General features: G+C 34.4%; 1 protein-coding gene across 1 annotated transcript; it reads right to left on the reverse strand.

The window, feature by feature from the left end:
* Nucleotides 1-1,096: 1,096 nt before the first annotated feature.
* Nucleotides 1,097-11,517, reverse strand: LOC104592522 (bifunctional purple acid phosphatase 26-like). The gene is made up of 10 exons (XM_010251940.3): nt 11,203-11,517; nt 10,305-10,509; nt 9,158-9,358; nt 7,524-7,635; nt 6,950-7,176; nt 6,398-6,536; nt 4,479-4,699; nt 3,146-3,267; nt 2,845-3,006; nt 1,097-1,478 (listed from the first exon to the last, which is right to left on the reverse strand). The coding sequence occupies exons 1-10, from the start codon at nt 11,331-11,333 to the stop codon at nt 1,403-1,405; spliced, it is 1,596 nt and encodes a 531-aa protein (XP_010250242.1). The 5' UTR covers nt 11,334-11,517; the 3' UTR covers nt 1,097-1,402.
* Nucleotides 11,518-15,264: the final 3,747 nt, after the last annotated feature.

A 15,264-nucleotide genomic window follows, 5' to 3' on the forward strand; every position in this document is an offset into this window, starting at 1 on the left:
GTATTTTCCCCTGAAATAAATGGTAGAGAAAGTATTCGTTCTTACCCATCACTTGGTTTTTACAGGCAGGGTCAGAATTTTTTTTCTTTAATATCTTCCAGACCAGACTCTGGTTTTGGATATAGAAAAATGGTACTTCCAAAAGTAGTCTCATTATTCATGGAAGTTTCTTTACCGATGAAAAAAATTGGTCGATATTCCTGTACCTTGTCTTCTGCTCCTTCCTGCGTTAGTGCTTCAAGCTTCTGATGCAGCAATTTAGAGACTCAGGGTCTGCTGCAAACAAAATGTGTACAACAGGCTATTAACCAATGAATGAACACACTAGTATTCTAGTGTCCAAATAAAAATCAGTTTGGACAGATCGGATGGACCAACAAGGCAGGTTGAATTGGACCAGTTCATACTTAATGGTCAAAAGTATTTATTGGATTGGACCTGGTCCATCCATAATGAATTTATATTGGATTGGGTTGGACTGAGCCAATATCTGGTCCATTGAATTGTCTAGACATTGAAATGGACTGGTCCAAAACAGTACAAACTATTTATTGGATTGGATTGAACCTGGTCCATTTGTAGTGGACTCGTTGGACTGAATTGGATTGAACCAAATCCAGTCCAATTAACACCCCTATATATACCGGTTGGTTCATCAATTAACTGGATTTTTTTGGTTAGATTTTCTCGATTTGGATCAAATTTTCAATTTTTTATGAGGACTCCTACTGGCGAGAGTATGGTGGGACTTGCTAGTTTAAATACTAAGGAGGGATTTTCTAAAACTCCATTCATATTAGTGGGCCAATCATGATTTACCACGTGCTAATCTTGTATCAGTTGGGAATTGGCCATTGTGCTTTTTGTGAGTTACCATCTGCTAAAAGCCTGAGATCATGGTTGCAACATTTCTTACAAGTTACAACTGCCCAATAAACATGGACACGCTAGAAATTCCACCCAAGTAGCAGATTACCCTGAGTTTTGAATTTCATAAAAGAAAATACTTTGAACCATGCTGAGATGCTTCATTCTAACTTCAACATTGATTGAATCCCAGACATTCATCAATCACCACCCAAAGAGAGACCAATTGTTGATTTGTTGATCATATAATCAAGTAACTTTAAGCATAAAGCAGAATAACAGATGATTAATAAAACATCGATCCTCACATCTCTCCTTCACACATGCACAAACACACATGCAAGGAAAGTTGAGAAGTTTTTCTTGATTGGAAGAAATTAGAAGCTGAGCAAACACATAGACATTTGATTCTGCAAAATTTAGAATGAATGAATGAATGAAACTGACATCGATCCTCAATTTCCAGCAACTGTCTTTCCCGCCTTCTAAGTTGTAGCTTACTACAGTTAATAAAAAAACGACCTCCAAAATCCCATCAGTAAGTTGCACGGTCAACAAGTGTCTTCCTGAAATATTTGTTCCTCAGTTTCCTCTGCTGCAGATTTCTTGCCCTGCATGATCACATATCGTTATGCTGTATATAATTCAATATCATGAAATCAAAGTAAGAGTGTTGCTGATACTCTGCAACATGTACCACTTTCTGGGCACTAAGAATTGGTTTATCTGTTGTGTCCTATCATGCCTTCCTGTCATTTAGTCCATGACTAGGACAAGATGACCAATTGTACTCCCTTAGGTAAAATGGTTTAAATATCGAAGATGCTAACGATCCTAGGAGTTGTTGAGATGCTGAACCAGAGAGCTCTCTGGCACTTCAGGAGAAGGCAGCCAAAAGCCCAAGTTCATGTCTCTGTCTACTTCATGTGCACATTTGTGCAAGTGATATGGTCATAAATCATCCTATACAAACAATTCATATAATGTTGTACTATATTACACTCTTAAGAAAGACAAGAAGGGGGAAAATATCACTTACATCTATATGGAAGGACGGTAGTGGCCTATAATCAATGAACCTTGGTCAGGAGATAACCTGGACCCCAAAGTCACCCAGTCTGAAATTCTAATCATCACATATTCATGGGCTAAATTTCAAAATTTCAACCCAGAAATCTTTCCATGTTTTTAACATATACTTTCTTTTCAGGTTCTTCTAAATTAAAAATTTTGAAGTTTGAGCAGTCTAACTCAGGGAAATTTTCATTACAAGGTCTTGCATAGAGATGATATGAGAACAAACACATTGCCAATCCAGAGTGTCCTCTACCTGTTGGATAGTCTGTAAATGCTAAAGCAGAGGAAGATCTTTGGCTTTTAGGTGTGACAATTTGTTGCAGGATATACATTGTAACAAGTAGATTGATTTTTCATTGCAGAAAGACAAAACTAAAATGTCACTAAATAATAAAGAGGCTTTTGATGCTTCAATGAGAAAAAATGTCAGATTTTCTAGATTCTATCATATAGATTTTTTGTATCATTCTTTTTGAACTGTACTGTGATTTTTCTAAGAATAGCCCCACAAAAACTTCAGGTGGGTTCTTCTCACTTAATCAAATCAGTATTGAAGTGTTGATACGAAATTTCTGTTATTATATTTTTTTGCAATATCAGAAACAATCTTAACTATTTGTTGGTTATAATGTGTATGACAATTGACCGGACATGTTTTTATATTTCTTAGGTATTTTATGCTCTAACCCTTAAATTTTGGCATAGTCCAGTAAGTACGGTTGCAACTCAGGCAGGCTTGGGTTGAGCAATTTCAAGGGGCACAACCCAAAGGCCCAGGCCTGATGCAAGATAGATTCTTCAAATCTGGTACCCAACTTGCACCCCTATCAATTGGAAGGTTAGAACATTAGTGTCATAACTGGCTTATGCACAAAATAGTAGATCATACATTACACATACCAGTACTGATTATGGAGTACAACAGAATCAGATGTCACTTTTATCCCATCTTCGTTGCGGTTCCAATGGTAGAATGCATGTGTTCTGTTCTTTATCTCCAACGTGGAATGTCCGTAACTGGATTCTCTATATGCAGAATAATCTGGTTGTGGGTCCCTAAACCTACAGAAGCAAAGGAAAGAAAAAATGAAACATGAGAGTGCTGCATAAAGAAAAGATGATGAGTTCATTACAGAACAAAATGTGATGTCTTAAACCACTTTGTTGATGAAGGCCATTGAATTAGGCACATGGACTGCACCTTCCAGCAAGTCCTTCCTGATTTCCACCATCTCCAACAGTAATGTACACAGGAGCTGATTTGTCTGGTATAGGATAACGGTCTCCACTTGATACATTATAGTTTATGTTAGAGATACGATACTGCAAACCAACATGTTCCTCATGAGATTACACAATAACTGATAGTGGGAATCATGCATAAAATAGTGAAGCAGAACTGTCTTGGAGTAATTTGAGAGGAGGTACTACAACTCAATGGGAAGGAAAAATAATTTAGATGATCCAAAAGAAACCCCTCAGTTTGCCTGAGGCAGAAACCTCTGTGACCAGTATGGTATTACAGAGCCAATTTATCTTCAAACTAGGTTATAGTTTCTCTTTTTCAATTCAAAGTAAAATGAAGGGTAGCCATGCCTATTTAACTATTTTGACTGTCAATATCCTTTTCAGTCCTATGTTCTGGAGGGTCATCTCAGTAAGGGAAAAATTCAAGATGAATTCAAAGAGTAGCAATGATGCTTATTACAAACAATTGTTGTCTCTAAATATTAAATTCAACCTGGCTCCTATGAGGAATATCATTCTTCTATGACAAATAGCACTACCTGATCTGGTGAAAACCTTAGAAGCTTTACAACTAAACCATGTACAAATGGAAGCCTAAAGAATTGAGCATCATAGATTATTTACACATTCACAAATGAAATAGCAATAGATTTACATAAAAGGGATCATTTGGAAGCATCTCAATAATGATGTATCTCCTCAGAAAAAGTGACCAAATTAGATGGTCCAAAATATTTAATCTTTCAATCTTTTATACAATAAGGATTATTCAACACATCTAGAGATCTCAATTGAGCGGCTCTAGTTAGAAAAAAAGGGAATTACCCTAACCCAATGCTGGTCCCTGCTATACAGGGTCTTGGGAGGATAGTGTATTTCAACCCCTTTTTATACACAGTATGTATGATTTTGATCTTCACATATCAATCTACCATCCATTGCAATCAGCATATAGATTATTACTTTTATACTTTAGTTCCAAATAATTTGGACCTATGATTTTCTCTTGTACATTGCTGAACTGACAGGCCTATAAAGCTTACATATGTTGTACCGCATCATCTCTCCCTTCCCAAGGCAAGCTTTGGTATTACCATACCAGAAAAAGAAAATAAAATTTTCAACCTAATTATTTTATATAATTTGAATATTTCACCTTGTGCAATTGACTAGACAAGTACAATTCATGAAATGGAAAAGCCATGTTAAACTCCTTGAAGCCATGAATACAATGCAATTTGTTCCTTTACCTATCAAATAGAAATATAGTAAGTGATAAACCATACCGATCTTTCATAGGCATGAACATGGCCAGCAAAGATGATATCAACTTTATAATCAACAAACCAGCTCTCAAATACAGATCGCATGCTTTCACCTTCCATGAAGTGGGCTACATTACTGTTGTATATTGGAGTATGCATAAGAACAATAAGCCATGGTGTTTTTTCTCTGTCCACTCTTTTTAGCTCATCTCTCAGCCAGTGCCATTGAGGTGTGTACTTCACTGATTGAAAAAGGTTAAAAATATTTAAGTACAAGCAAACTAAACTGTGCCAGCTATAGAGACGAGACCATACACACACACATTTATATAAAGTCAACAAAGATGAGTTCTCTCATTCAGGAGTAAAAGTGTAAAACCATTATGTCTCTGTAAAATATCAAAGTTAATACTCCAAGGAATGCATTTAGTTTCCTAAAGTAACAAGGCATACTTAGATGATTCATCTAGCCATGTAGCCAACCCATATACTTGGGACAAGGCTTAGATGATGATGGAGTAATAAGGCATGCTCCTTGTAGACATACAATGGAAAGGGAAAGACTGTTGATGTAAATTGGTCATTGGAATAACTAGCTTATCATATGTTTGGATGATCCATGCACTGAATAACCATGAATAATGCCTTTTCATATGTAGACTCAATTAGAATGTTCGACTAGGCCAACCAATGGTTTTGGATGCTTCCTCTTGAAAATGCTAGTTCCTTAGGCTCAGTTTGGAAGGAGTACGAAGACAAATATGTACACTGCAAATACATACAAAATAGTACAAAATACAAGGTTTTGTACTCTACATATTTGTATTTGTACTCCTTCTAAACTGAACCTTAGGTTCATCTCCTATGATCAATTACAGTTGACTGTGAAGACAGAAAGTAAGATCTCTCAGTCTCCAGACCATTTGTTTGTGTAGATGAAATGGCCATAAATCCCTGCATCAGAAATACCTAGCCAACCTTTTTTTACCCTGTATGTGTCCCACTTAGGACATTAGTGGGTAAGCAATTCCAAATGCCATTTTGTAGGCCTTGAAGTTCATTGATCTTGATTATGATGTAGATTTTACATCTGATTTCAAATCACAATTGAAGCTGCATTAGTGACTTGATCCAAGGCATTTGCTGATCTTTGATGTCGATTTCATTCCTTATTGCTTTCACATTTTCATATGCTATTTTAATCATGTAGAATATCATGAATAAGTTTTTTTTTCTAGAGTTTCTGTGTTCTGACCTAAATATATTTCAGTGGAAAACCATGCCAAACATTTAATTTCTTCTTTATTGTTTATGTGGAAAGAGCAACATAAATTGGACATTTTGTGATGAGATTCAAGGAGAGATATGATGTTACAATGCATGTCAAGTGTGTCCATTTTATTAAGTGAAAACAAGTTGTGATGTCTGACATGGGTTTCTCTACTTTAGCAGGAAGTTACTATACTTCCTTTAATCTTCAAGGGACATCAAAATGGCTTCAAGACGCAGAGGAAGAGGAGGGGTCCATGGGGGCATATCCCTTGTCAATCAGGTGGACCATCTGGGAAGTCAATTGTAGAAGACTGCTGATTGACAGATGTTGGGTGTTAACTTTTAGGATTCAGAGTTCTCCAGTGGGATGTGTGGTGCTTGAATTTTGGTTACTGTTTCTCACTCTTCTTTGTCAATTCCTCCTGGATTTCCTTGACCAATAAGTTCAGCTTGCATCCATTCTAGGTTTCCTTTCTTCCCTTGGTAACCATGTATCTTCGTTACCATTTTAAAAATAAGCAAAACAGGAGGTAAGATATTATCCTTTCAGTATCATTACATCAAAGCACACACCAAAAACACTAAAAGCATCATTAGAACATGATAATTCGCTTTGTAGTATTAACTAAAAATGTACTCAGTTAACAGGCAAAGGACCAAGAGATTACCAAAAGGAGAATAACTGCACAGAACAATGATATGAGCAGATGCACGGCGAATTGCATACCAAAGAGGACTAGAGCTTCCGGATGCCATGTAAGGTGTTGTGTATCTATAGAGATATGATTTGAAAGGATCAAGTTCGCCCTAAATAAATATAGCCAAACATTAGTCAATAAGAACATGGGGGTGGAAGTAGGAAATGCTGTTATGATTAACACAAATGATCTCAAATTTAAATTACATCATGTATACACTATGACTCTAGAGAAATATTAAGAGAAATTATATGGATGCTGCAATGATTAATCTGCCCTGTCACCCAGACTAATTACATTTTAACGATGCTCCAGCAATATTTAGAGAGAAAAATACTCAATGTCACATTAGCATATAAATGAATATATGCAACAAGAACAAATTTAATTCCTTTGAAGAAACCTACTGCATCCATCGATCATTTGAGGATAAAAGGAACTAGGAAAAAAAACAGATTGCAGTGATCAAACGCAAAAACAAAATGCAAACAATAATTCAAGGTGGGTTGGAAAAAATTTTACCATTTTAGGCATGAACTCAATTTCATGATTCCCAACTGTCCAAATCCATGGCTGATATGCAACACTTTGCTCCACAAAGCGGCCCCATGAGTCCCACCTAATACCAACATCATTATACTCATATCTATCAGCATAGGAGAGATCTCCAACAAATAAGACAGTCTGTCCTCCGCTTTGCATGTAATGTTTAAGAGTGGAAAGAGAATTATATGTTTGGCCCAAATCTCCTGAAACATAGCAAACCAAATCAGATATGAGAAACCAAACAATGTAAATAATATTTAGTAAATATACCCATTTCATCGATACATTTGCATGTCAAAATTTCTGAAAAGATGTTCTTGTTCTTCCTATATAACTGGCAAGTAGCTAATAGCCGCTGATCACATGGCCAAAAAAGAACTTTCTTGCCATTTTACATTTAAAATAGAAAATTTCATTAAGAAAATTTCCACACATTAAATGCAATTACATTCATTATGTAATGTAGATTTATATTTCAATTACTTAACCAAGTGTAATTAATCTGAAAACTATTTCTCTACAGATAGATAGGAAAGGAGATAAAAGTTACCAATAATTCCAAAGGTATATGGTGCATCTGGACCAAGTTTTGGAGGTGTCTGAAACCAAAATTCTCGAGCAGAATCACCCTTCCCAATCTTGTAATAGTACTTTGTGTCATACTATGAAACAAAAGAACAATTTGGTATCAACTTCTGATAATCTGTAAATTAATATCACCATCCAAATGATTCATGAAATAAATATGCAAAGAAATATAATAGCAAGTTATAGATATTAAACTACAAAATATGAGAGTCAAAAGTTTTTAAGTGTTGGAAAATCAATTTGGTATAGAAATAAATATAATAACAAAGTAATTTATTTCTACTATTCCAATTATTTGTTTCCAATGGTGGCTGTAAACATCTAAGGCAATTCCCAAGGATAATTTTGTAGCCATAGCAAAAAAAAAAAAAAAATCCTATATATACATACATACATTTGCCTTTTATCAAAAAAAAAATGCTTATTTGTTCTTTAACTGAATATCACATCTACTCTCAGAATCGAAGAGGATTTTGCCAAAGAATTCCTTCTATATTAAGTAGTTTCCTCTCACAGTACAATATTGCAACATTGAATTTATGCCAAATATTCCAGTTCATAATCATACTATATGTTTAGATATAAATTTTGATGTGTACAAGAATCTCTTTGAAAATTTTCAAATGCATAAAAGGTTTAAAATTTTGGCCTAGGTGGAAATATCAACCACTTAATAATAAGAAATACATCAAAAGTATTAGGAATTTCTATGTAGATTTATTGTAAAAATCTTGTAACATACTAAACATTAATCCATGAAAAAATTTGTTGATATTTTTTGAAATTATAAAAGGACATACTCTCTCCAATAATTTTATAAAATTTGTTTTTAAAACAATTACATCATTTCACAATGGTCTCTTCCTCTGCTTAGAATAATTCTAATTAACAGTTTAAAAAATCATTAAATATACTTGTTAACATTTTAGTTATATATTATTTGTTGTGTACATGTGTTCTATTTAATATTAAAGTTATTATGATTTGCATATGAAAATGCTTCTTATGCTATTATATTATTTATTTATTCATAATATTTAAAATATTAAAATACCAATTATATTTTTCTTAAATTATATACTATTAAAAAAAATACTTCATCAAGGAAAATGATAAGGAATAGTCATCTGCAATGACAAACTTGAAGAACAATGGATTAAAAGAAAAAAAAAAGAATAATACTAAAAGAATTATTTCAGAGATATCTATGTATATGTAAATTGAAAATATTACATAGATATAATTAACAAACTAAAACATGTTGAGAACAATTTAGAGCACTAGAAAATATGTCAAATATATTTTTATAATATTATATTTTTATAGCAAAAGAAATGCTTAATGAAAGCAAATATTAGGAAGAATTTAGACATTTTGAACCATGGATATAGTAAATCATGCTGTGAATGTTTTTGTATTGCATTTCTGACTATGTTATCTAGATATAGCAAAGATAAATTAAACAAGGTGTGGAATATGGAATTTAGACCAAAGTTTGAAGTCACAAAAGAACACTGATCACCCTAGTACGGGTACCTGGATAATATAGCATAGAGGAGTGGGTCGGTTGTATAGGGCTCAAAATCAGAAAGTTACCTCTAGGTCATCAACAAGACAGTGATGAATGTAGCCAGATTTGTACTTGTAAAATGTATAATTTGTTATTGTTCCCTCAGCACTAAAACTATACTTCTTCTTTGATTTGCCATATTGAACTTTATTTGGACCAGGTTCATCAGTTGTAACCCATGAGATTATCACAGCCTTTCCATCATAGTCACCTTGAGTAATGTGCACCTACACCAAAAAATCAAGTGGTCAATATGAAGTCCCAGTTGGTTCGGTATATCAATAGAACTTCCTTCAAACAAAATCAATCATTATATGAATAAATCATTTATAGATATTAGTTATTACATAACCATATTTGCCTCTGGTAGCAAACATCTCTAGTTGCTTAGGCTGTATTTGTTTGTAGTGAAAATCTGAACCAGATAAAAATTTTGCACCCATTTCAGTTTTGCATAAATTTATGACTATGATTTGCACTTCTAGTTAGTAAAAATTTGCACATTTTGCCTTGTTTGCACTAATTAGCAATGCATATTTTGCATCTAAAAAATTTATGCAAAATTTTCACCACCTTCCTCCTATTGCTTCCATTCTCTTCATGTAAGGTAGGATCACATCATTTTACCTATTACAAACAAACAAGCCAATGTAAAATCTGAAACAAAAGTAAACCAAAATTTACACCCAACCCATTTGCATTCCCCTGCATTTACACCATTGCAAATAAAATTTGCACTATAAACAAATGGAGCCTTAATCACAGGTGGAATATCAGGTGATATTAGTGCTAAGTGTCATGAATAACTATGGTTTCCACAATTGAAACTTTTCTTTTTCTCTCTTGAATTTTATGACAAGTCCAGCCTACTTTTCAATGTTGTTTCAATGTAAAAAAAAAAAATAACTTGAATACAACAACAGAATTTAACAGCATTCACCAAGGTTATATCAACATAAAGGTTCCATTTCACATGGCAACAAGCTTAACAATAACACAAACTTCAAGAAAATGAGGACCCAACAGTGTAACTTCATTGTGTAAATATGAAGAAAGCATCTTCGGAGAATGAGGTAGGCAGAGAATTTTATGTATCTTTATTATTCAGTTCAAATGCAAACAGGATTGTCTATTATAAATAGTCAAATATTCACAAATAATATGATGGCTTACTTGTTGTGGCGCATTATAACCCTTCGGAACTGCAAATACTTTATTGTCAAGAGGGATGTCAATGGATGGCCATTCAGAACGAACAAAAGAACTAGTGACCCCTGCACTCCCTTTTTCCAAACAGCTCAAGAGAATAAATGATACAAGTAGGAGCTGAATCATTCTTGTTCGTACCCCCATAATCTTTACCATCATTTTGATAAACCTGATAAACAACAACACATTTACTTTTAGTATCGACCGAATGTATTCAGAAAGCAAAATAAATTCTAATTTTCTTATTTGATAATCATCTAAACCTAAGCATTTAACCAGACAGAAGAGGACATTGGTTCAAGTAGTAAGAAATGATTTAAGCACTCATAACTTAACAATGGATATGGCACTCAACAGAACGGAATGATCAAAAAGGAATCATTTAGCCGATCCCATATAGTTGGGACAAGACTTAGATGATGATGATGATGATAATTAGCATTGCAATATATATGTTTGCTCTTCTGCAAATGCCAGTTGAATATCGATTCTTCAACCTACACTGCAGCACTCAACCAAACTTACCCCAAATTCCTCCCTTAAGCTAACACTCGGGTTCAGAAAAACATGTATAGAGCAACCAACCAAATAACAATCCAGATAAGGCAACATGATCAACAAGCTTCATTGAAATGGTCATCCGCATTATTCAGCTAAAATATCAAGTCTTCAGCTTAGTTGCTCTACATTTTCATCTATATACTTCCCTTTCCATAAACAGAATTAAGTAAAATTTCAGAACAGAAATACACAGAAAAACCACAAAGATTTATACGCAGAGAGAAAGAGTGTGTGTGTTCTGAAGTTCAAATAGCAAGAAACTGATAACAGAAAGCTGTTACAGATCATGAGTAGTGCATACCTGACACTGGTAATTGGCAGAGAGAGCGAGCGAGAGAGAGGAATGACAGAGGGCTTTATACGCAAGGGTGAGAAGGCATAAATTAGCAAGAAGCGATGAGGGGAGGCGTAAGTTAAGAGAGATGGTGACATCTGACATGGTGTTTGCTTTGAAACGGTTGTTACATTCAAGATCCAACCGGTTGTCCATCAGACCCGATTACAATTTTTGAAAATGCCCCCATCAGTCTCTACCATTTGATTTGAGCTTCGACTTCATTTGTATTACCTGATCTATGCTTATAAGTTACATACAGATTGATCTATGTTCTCGGTTATGAAATGGATGGACAAGACGCTCTTTATCAATATTGGCCGAGAAAAATTGGTGGGCACATTTTCGTACGATGTGTTTCATCCCATGGAATCTTGAAGTGGTTTATCAGTTAGGCATTAGTGTTACTGGCAAAGCAACAGACGCCACTAATCTCGGGTGTAGTCTCCCAATTTTAGTAATGGCTGACAAACGTGCCTCCAAAACCAAAAATGATAGAAATGAGATTCCTTATTCCCTTAAAAAATTGGAGGAAATGGTCCTTTTAACGGTAGATAACAATGCCACGTCTTGTATGCATCGGATAACCTTCATTACGTGGCTTTAATCCACGGCGAGTGAACTGGGTCAGTTTAGCGTTTCCCTCCTTTCGGCTTGGCTTATTGACAATGAGACCGGATCCCCACCTGACGCCTCACACCGACTTCACCGTACATCCTATCATGCATGGGAACATCTTCCGTACTTATAATTCATGGGAGATGCTTCCAACCGTGGATGTGTCTGTGAGGCGCCCATGTGTGAGGAATAGATCCTATTTCGTTGACAATGATAACAGAATTGACCAACCAGGCATTTAAAGTTAACAGAATGAAATAAATTAATGTTTTAAAAATTAATTTGAAACTGGTGGTTCGACCATCTGATTCAAATCGATGACTCATTCTGATTTAAAAATTAAAATAATTAAAATAAAAGTACATACAAAAATTATTGTTCAGGTTGATGGATTGACGGTTTGATCACTGGATCAACAAATCGTTGACCAAGTCAATGATTTTTTGGCTCAAGAAAGATTTTCGGATAAAACGGAACCTATTGCTTGGATGGTTCACAGGTCAACCAGTCCAAGCTTTTGGATAGTTCAAAAGCTTGGAATGTGACAATTGCTAGATAAAGTCATAAACTTGATTTTGGTGGGACATTTTCATTTTGAGCCATAAAAAAACTGTTAATACTCTAATAACACAAGAAATAATATACAATTTTAGACAAGAAATAATAACACAAGAAAAAAGAAAAAAAGACAAATCAAGAGAAAGAATAGTTAGATGATTATTAAGTGGGATATGAAAAAAAACATAAGATAGAATTGACTGAATTTCATCGAATATTACATCCTTAAGCTCATGGATTCCACGAGAGATGTATTAGCTTAATTATGGAATGCATCAACTCTAAATTATACCTTGCTCATCAATGGAAAGCAAGTTTGAAATATAATCTCATTCACTATGGAATAAGGCAGGGAACAGTGGACCGGCTTTGGATTGGATCTTGTTCAAATCAAAATCATTTTGAAAGGATTAGATGAATTAATAAGGCATATTGAAATGGATTATAGTTCAAAATTAATGGTCCAAAGTATTTATTGGATTGGATTGGACCTGGTTTATCTATAATGGATTTATATTAGAATGGGATGGTTTGAACCAATATTTGATCCATTGATATAAGATAAGAGAACAGGTGTCAATAGACTGGGTTTGAGTTGAAGCCAATCTAAATTACAACCAATTTGAAAGGTTGGATGGCCTAGACATTGAAATGGATTAGTCCAAAATGGTCCAAAGCAATACTTTAATCATTTCAATTTAATCTAAATTGCTATTAATAGAAATCTAAATTATTCGCTAAAAACAAAATAATAAGATTTTCAATTTAATCATTTTAGTTGTTATCAAACAAAAACAGTGAAATACCTTGGTATTTCCAGCTGCTTTTAAGCCTTAATAAACTCAATTGCTATTAATAGAAATGAAACGGTTCAAACAGTTAACAGCTAACTTGAGCCTTGAGGGACTATGAAAGGGGCGAATTTTGACACGGGTGGAAATTTGCAATCTTAGCTGGTCTAGTCACAAATTGTTAGGTCGTGTTTGGGGGCAGACGAGAATGGTGAACATAGTAAGAAAAGTAGCTATCCATTTTCAATTATTTTGTCCCTTTCTCTAAGTCAAGGTCAATACATGTATATTGACTCTTCCTCCCAATAAAATTATTTTTTCAAACATTTGGGGTTATAAATAGGGCTACAAATGAGTCGGAGCACTGAAGCAGAAAAAGTAAAAAGAGTCAGATCCGATCCTGTTCAACTTTGAATTTGATCCAATTGTTGGATTCGGATATCTTTTAAATCGAATTGGATTGCAATATCTCTTGAATGCATTTTAGGCCATACAACATTTAAACAAATTTTATAATATAAATTTAATGCAAATATAAACATATCATTGAATAAATTAGATTATATCGCATTGGTTAGAGGTGGATCCATATTAATTTCAAGAATCCGGGGATGATACTTCATACTTGGAATAATATCTAAAAAAACCTTATAATATATCAACTAAAATTATAAAAGTGATAATCAATCAGTTGATATTCATCAAAATTCACAAGGGATTTTGATTGGTTTGATTCGTCAAGTTCTCGCATCACAGATTTGTCTTAAATCCAATTATAAATGAATTAAATAGAATCACCTTTAAACTGGATCGGATTCAGATTTAAGTTTGGACAAACGGATATTGTTTGCAGCTCCAATAATAAAGCATTAACTTGCTACATGAAGAGTAGAGATATGATGATAAGAGGCGTGCATGATGTCAATGGATCGGGCTTAGCATGGTTGGGCGCTCACCTGACTTTTAACATATCCGGCCCTGAATCTGCCCCGACCCATCAATAGAAATGCAGGGTGGGACGATAAACGATATTCTCTTGTGCTACTAGGAATGACAATAGTGTGGGTTTGGGGAAGGGATTATATTCCTCTTTCTTATCTCTGATTTTGAAAATAACCCTTAAATAAAATTTTTTTAGATAATAATATTTTTTTGAAAAATAAAATTTTGAATTATAAATATTATTTTAAATATATTTTGATATATATATAATATACACTTAATATAAATAATATTTAAATAAATAAATAAATAAATATATATATATATATATATATATAAATAAATATATTCAGGGTCAAGGCGGGGTGAAGATTTCAATCCCCATCCCCGACCCCATCGGGTTGGGGAAGTTGGGTTCCCATTGGGGATGGGGAAAATTGCCATCCCTAGGTGCCACCACTATAATGCTTCTTAAGTGTGGGCTGGATGGAAGGTTCATAATTTGGCTTCAAATTTTAGAGATTTTTCGATTATAATAGAATGGGACTTGAAACTTGCCATCTCATGTCTCAACAGCCAGGTTACCCCTTCATGGAGTCTGAGGAATATAGTGCAGGATTGCTTGCAAATGAAGGAGCAACTCAAGCAAGGAATTCATTACAGGCATGTTTATTCAAAAGCTAACCAAGTGATTGATTGGCTTGCAAATGAAGCTCACTCTTTTATCAGTGGTTTTGTTCCCCTTAATATGTGTAATATCCTGTGTGTCTTAGGGTTTATTTGTTTGAGTGATTTGTGGGGACGTGCTACCCCCATCTTGGGTACCACTACCTGGTTTAATAAGTATTCGGCTTCAATCAATCAGGGCAAAGCCCATTCCAACAGGCTTTATAGCCTTGCGTTGGGAATATCTCCATAGTTATGTGATTTATTTCATGGGAGATATTCCCAATGCAAGGTTGCAAGGGGCTGCTCGAAGGGTGTGAGCACCGACTTGCCCTGATAGAAGCCAAACTCGTTTTATAAATAAATTAAAAAAAAAAAAGAAAACTAAAGTGGGACAATAATCAATATCGGGTCACGAAGCAGGGCAAGTGGGACAATCTGAACTCATGATGGG

This window comes from Nelumbo nucifera, chromosome 8 (assembly GCF_055504915.1).
Source record: "Nelumbo nucifera cultivar China Antique chromosome 8, China Antique-T2T, whole genome shotgun sequence".
Classification (NCBI taxonomy): domain Eukaryota; kingdom Viridiplantae; phylum Streptophyta; class Magnoliopsida; order Proteales; family Nelumbonaceae; genus Nelumbo; species Nelumbo nucifera.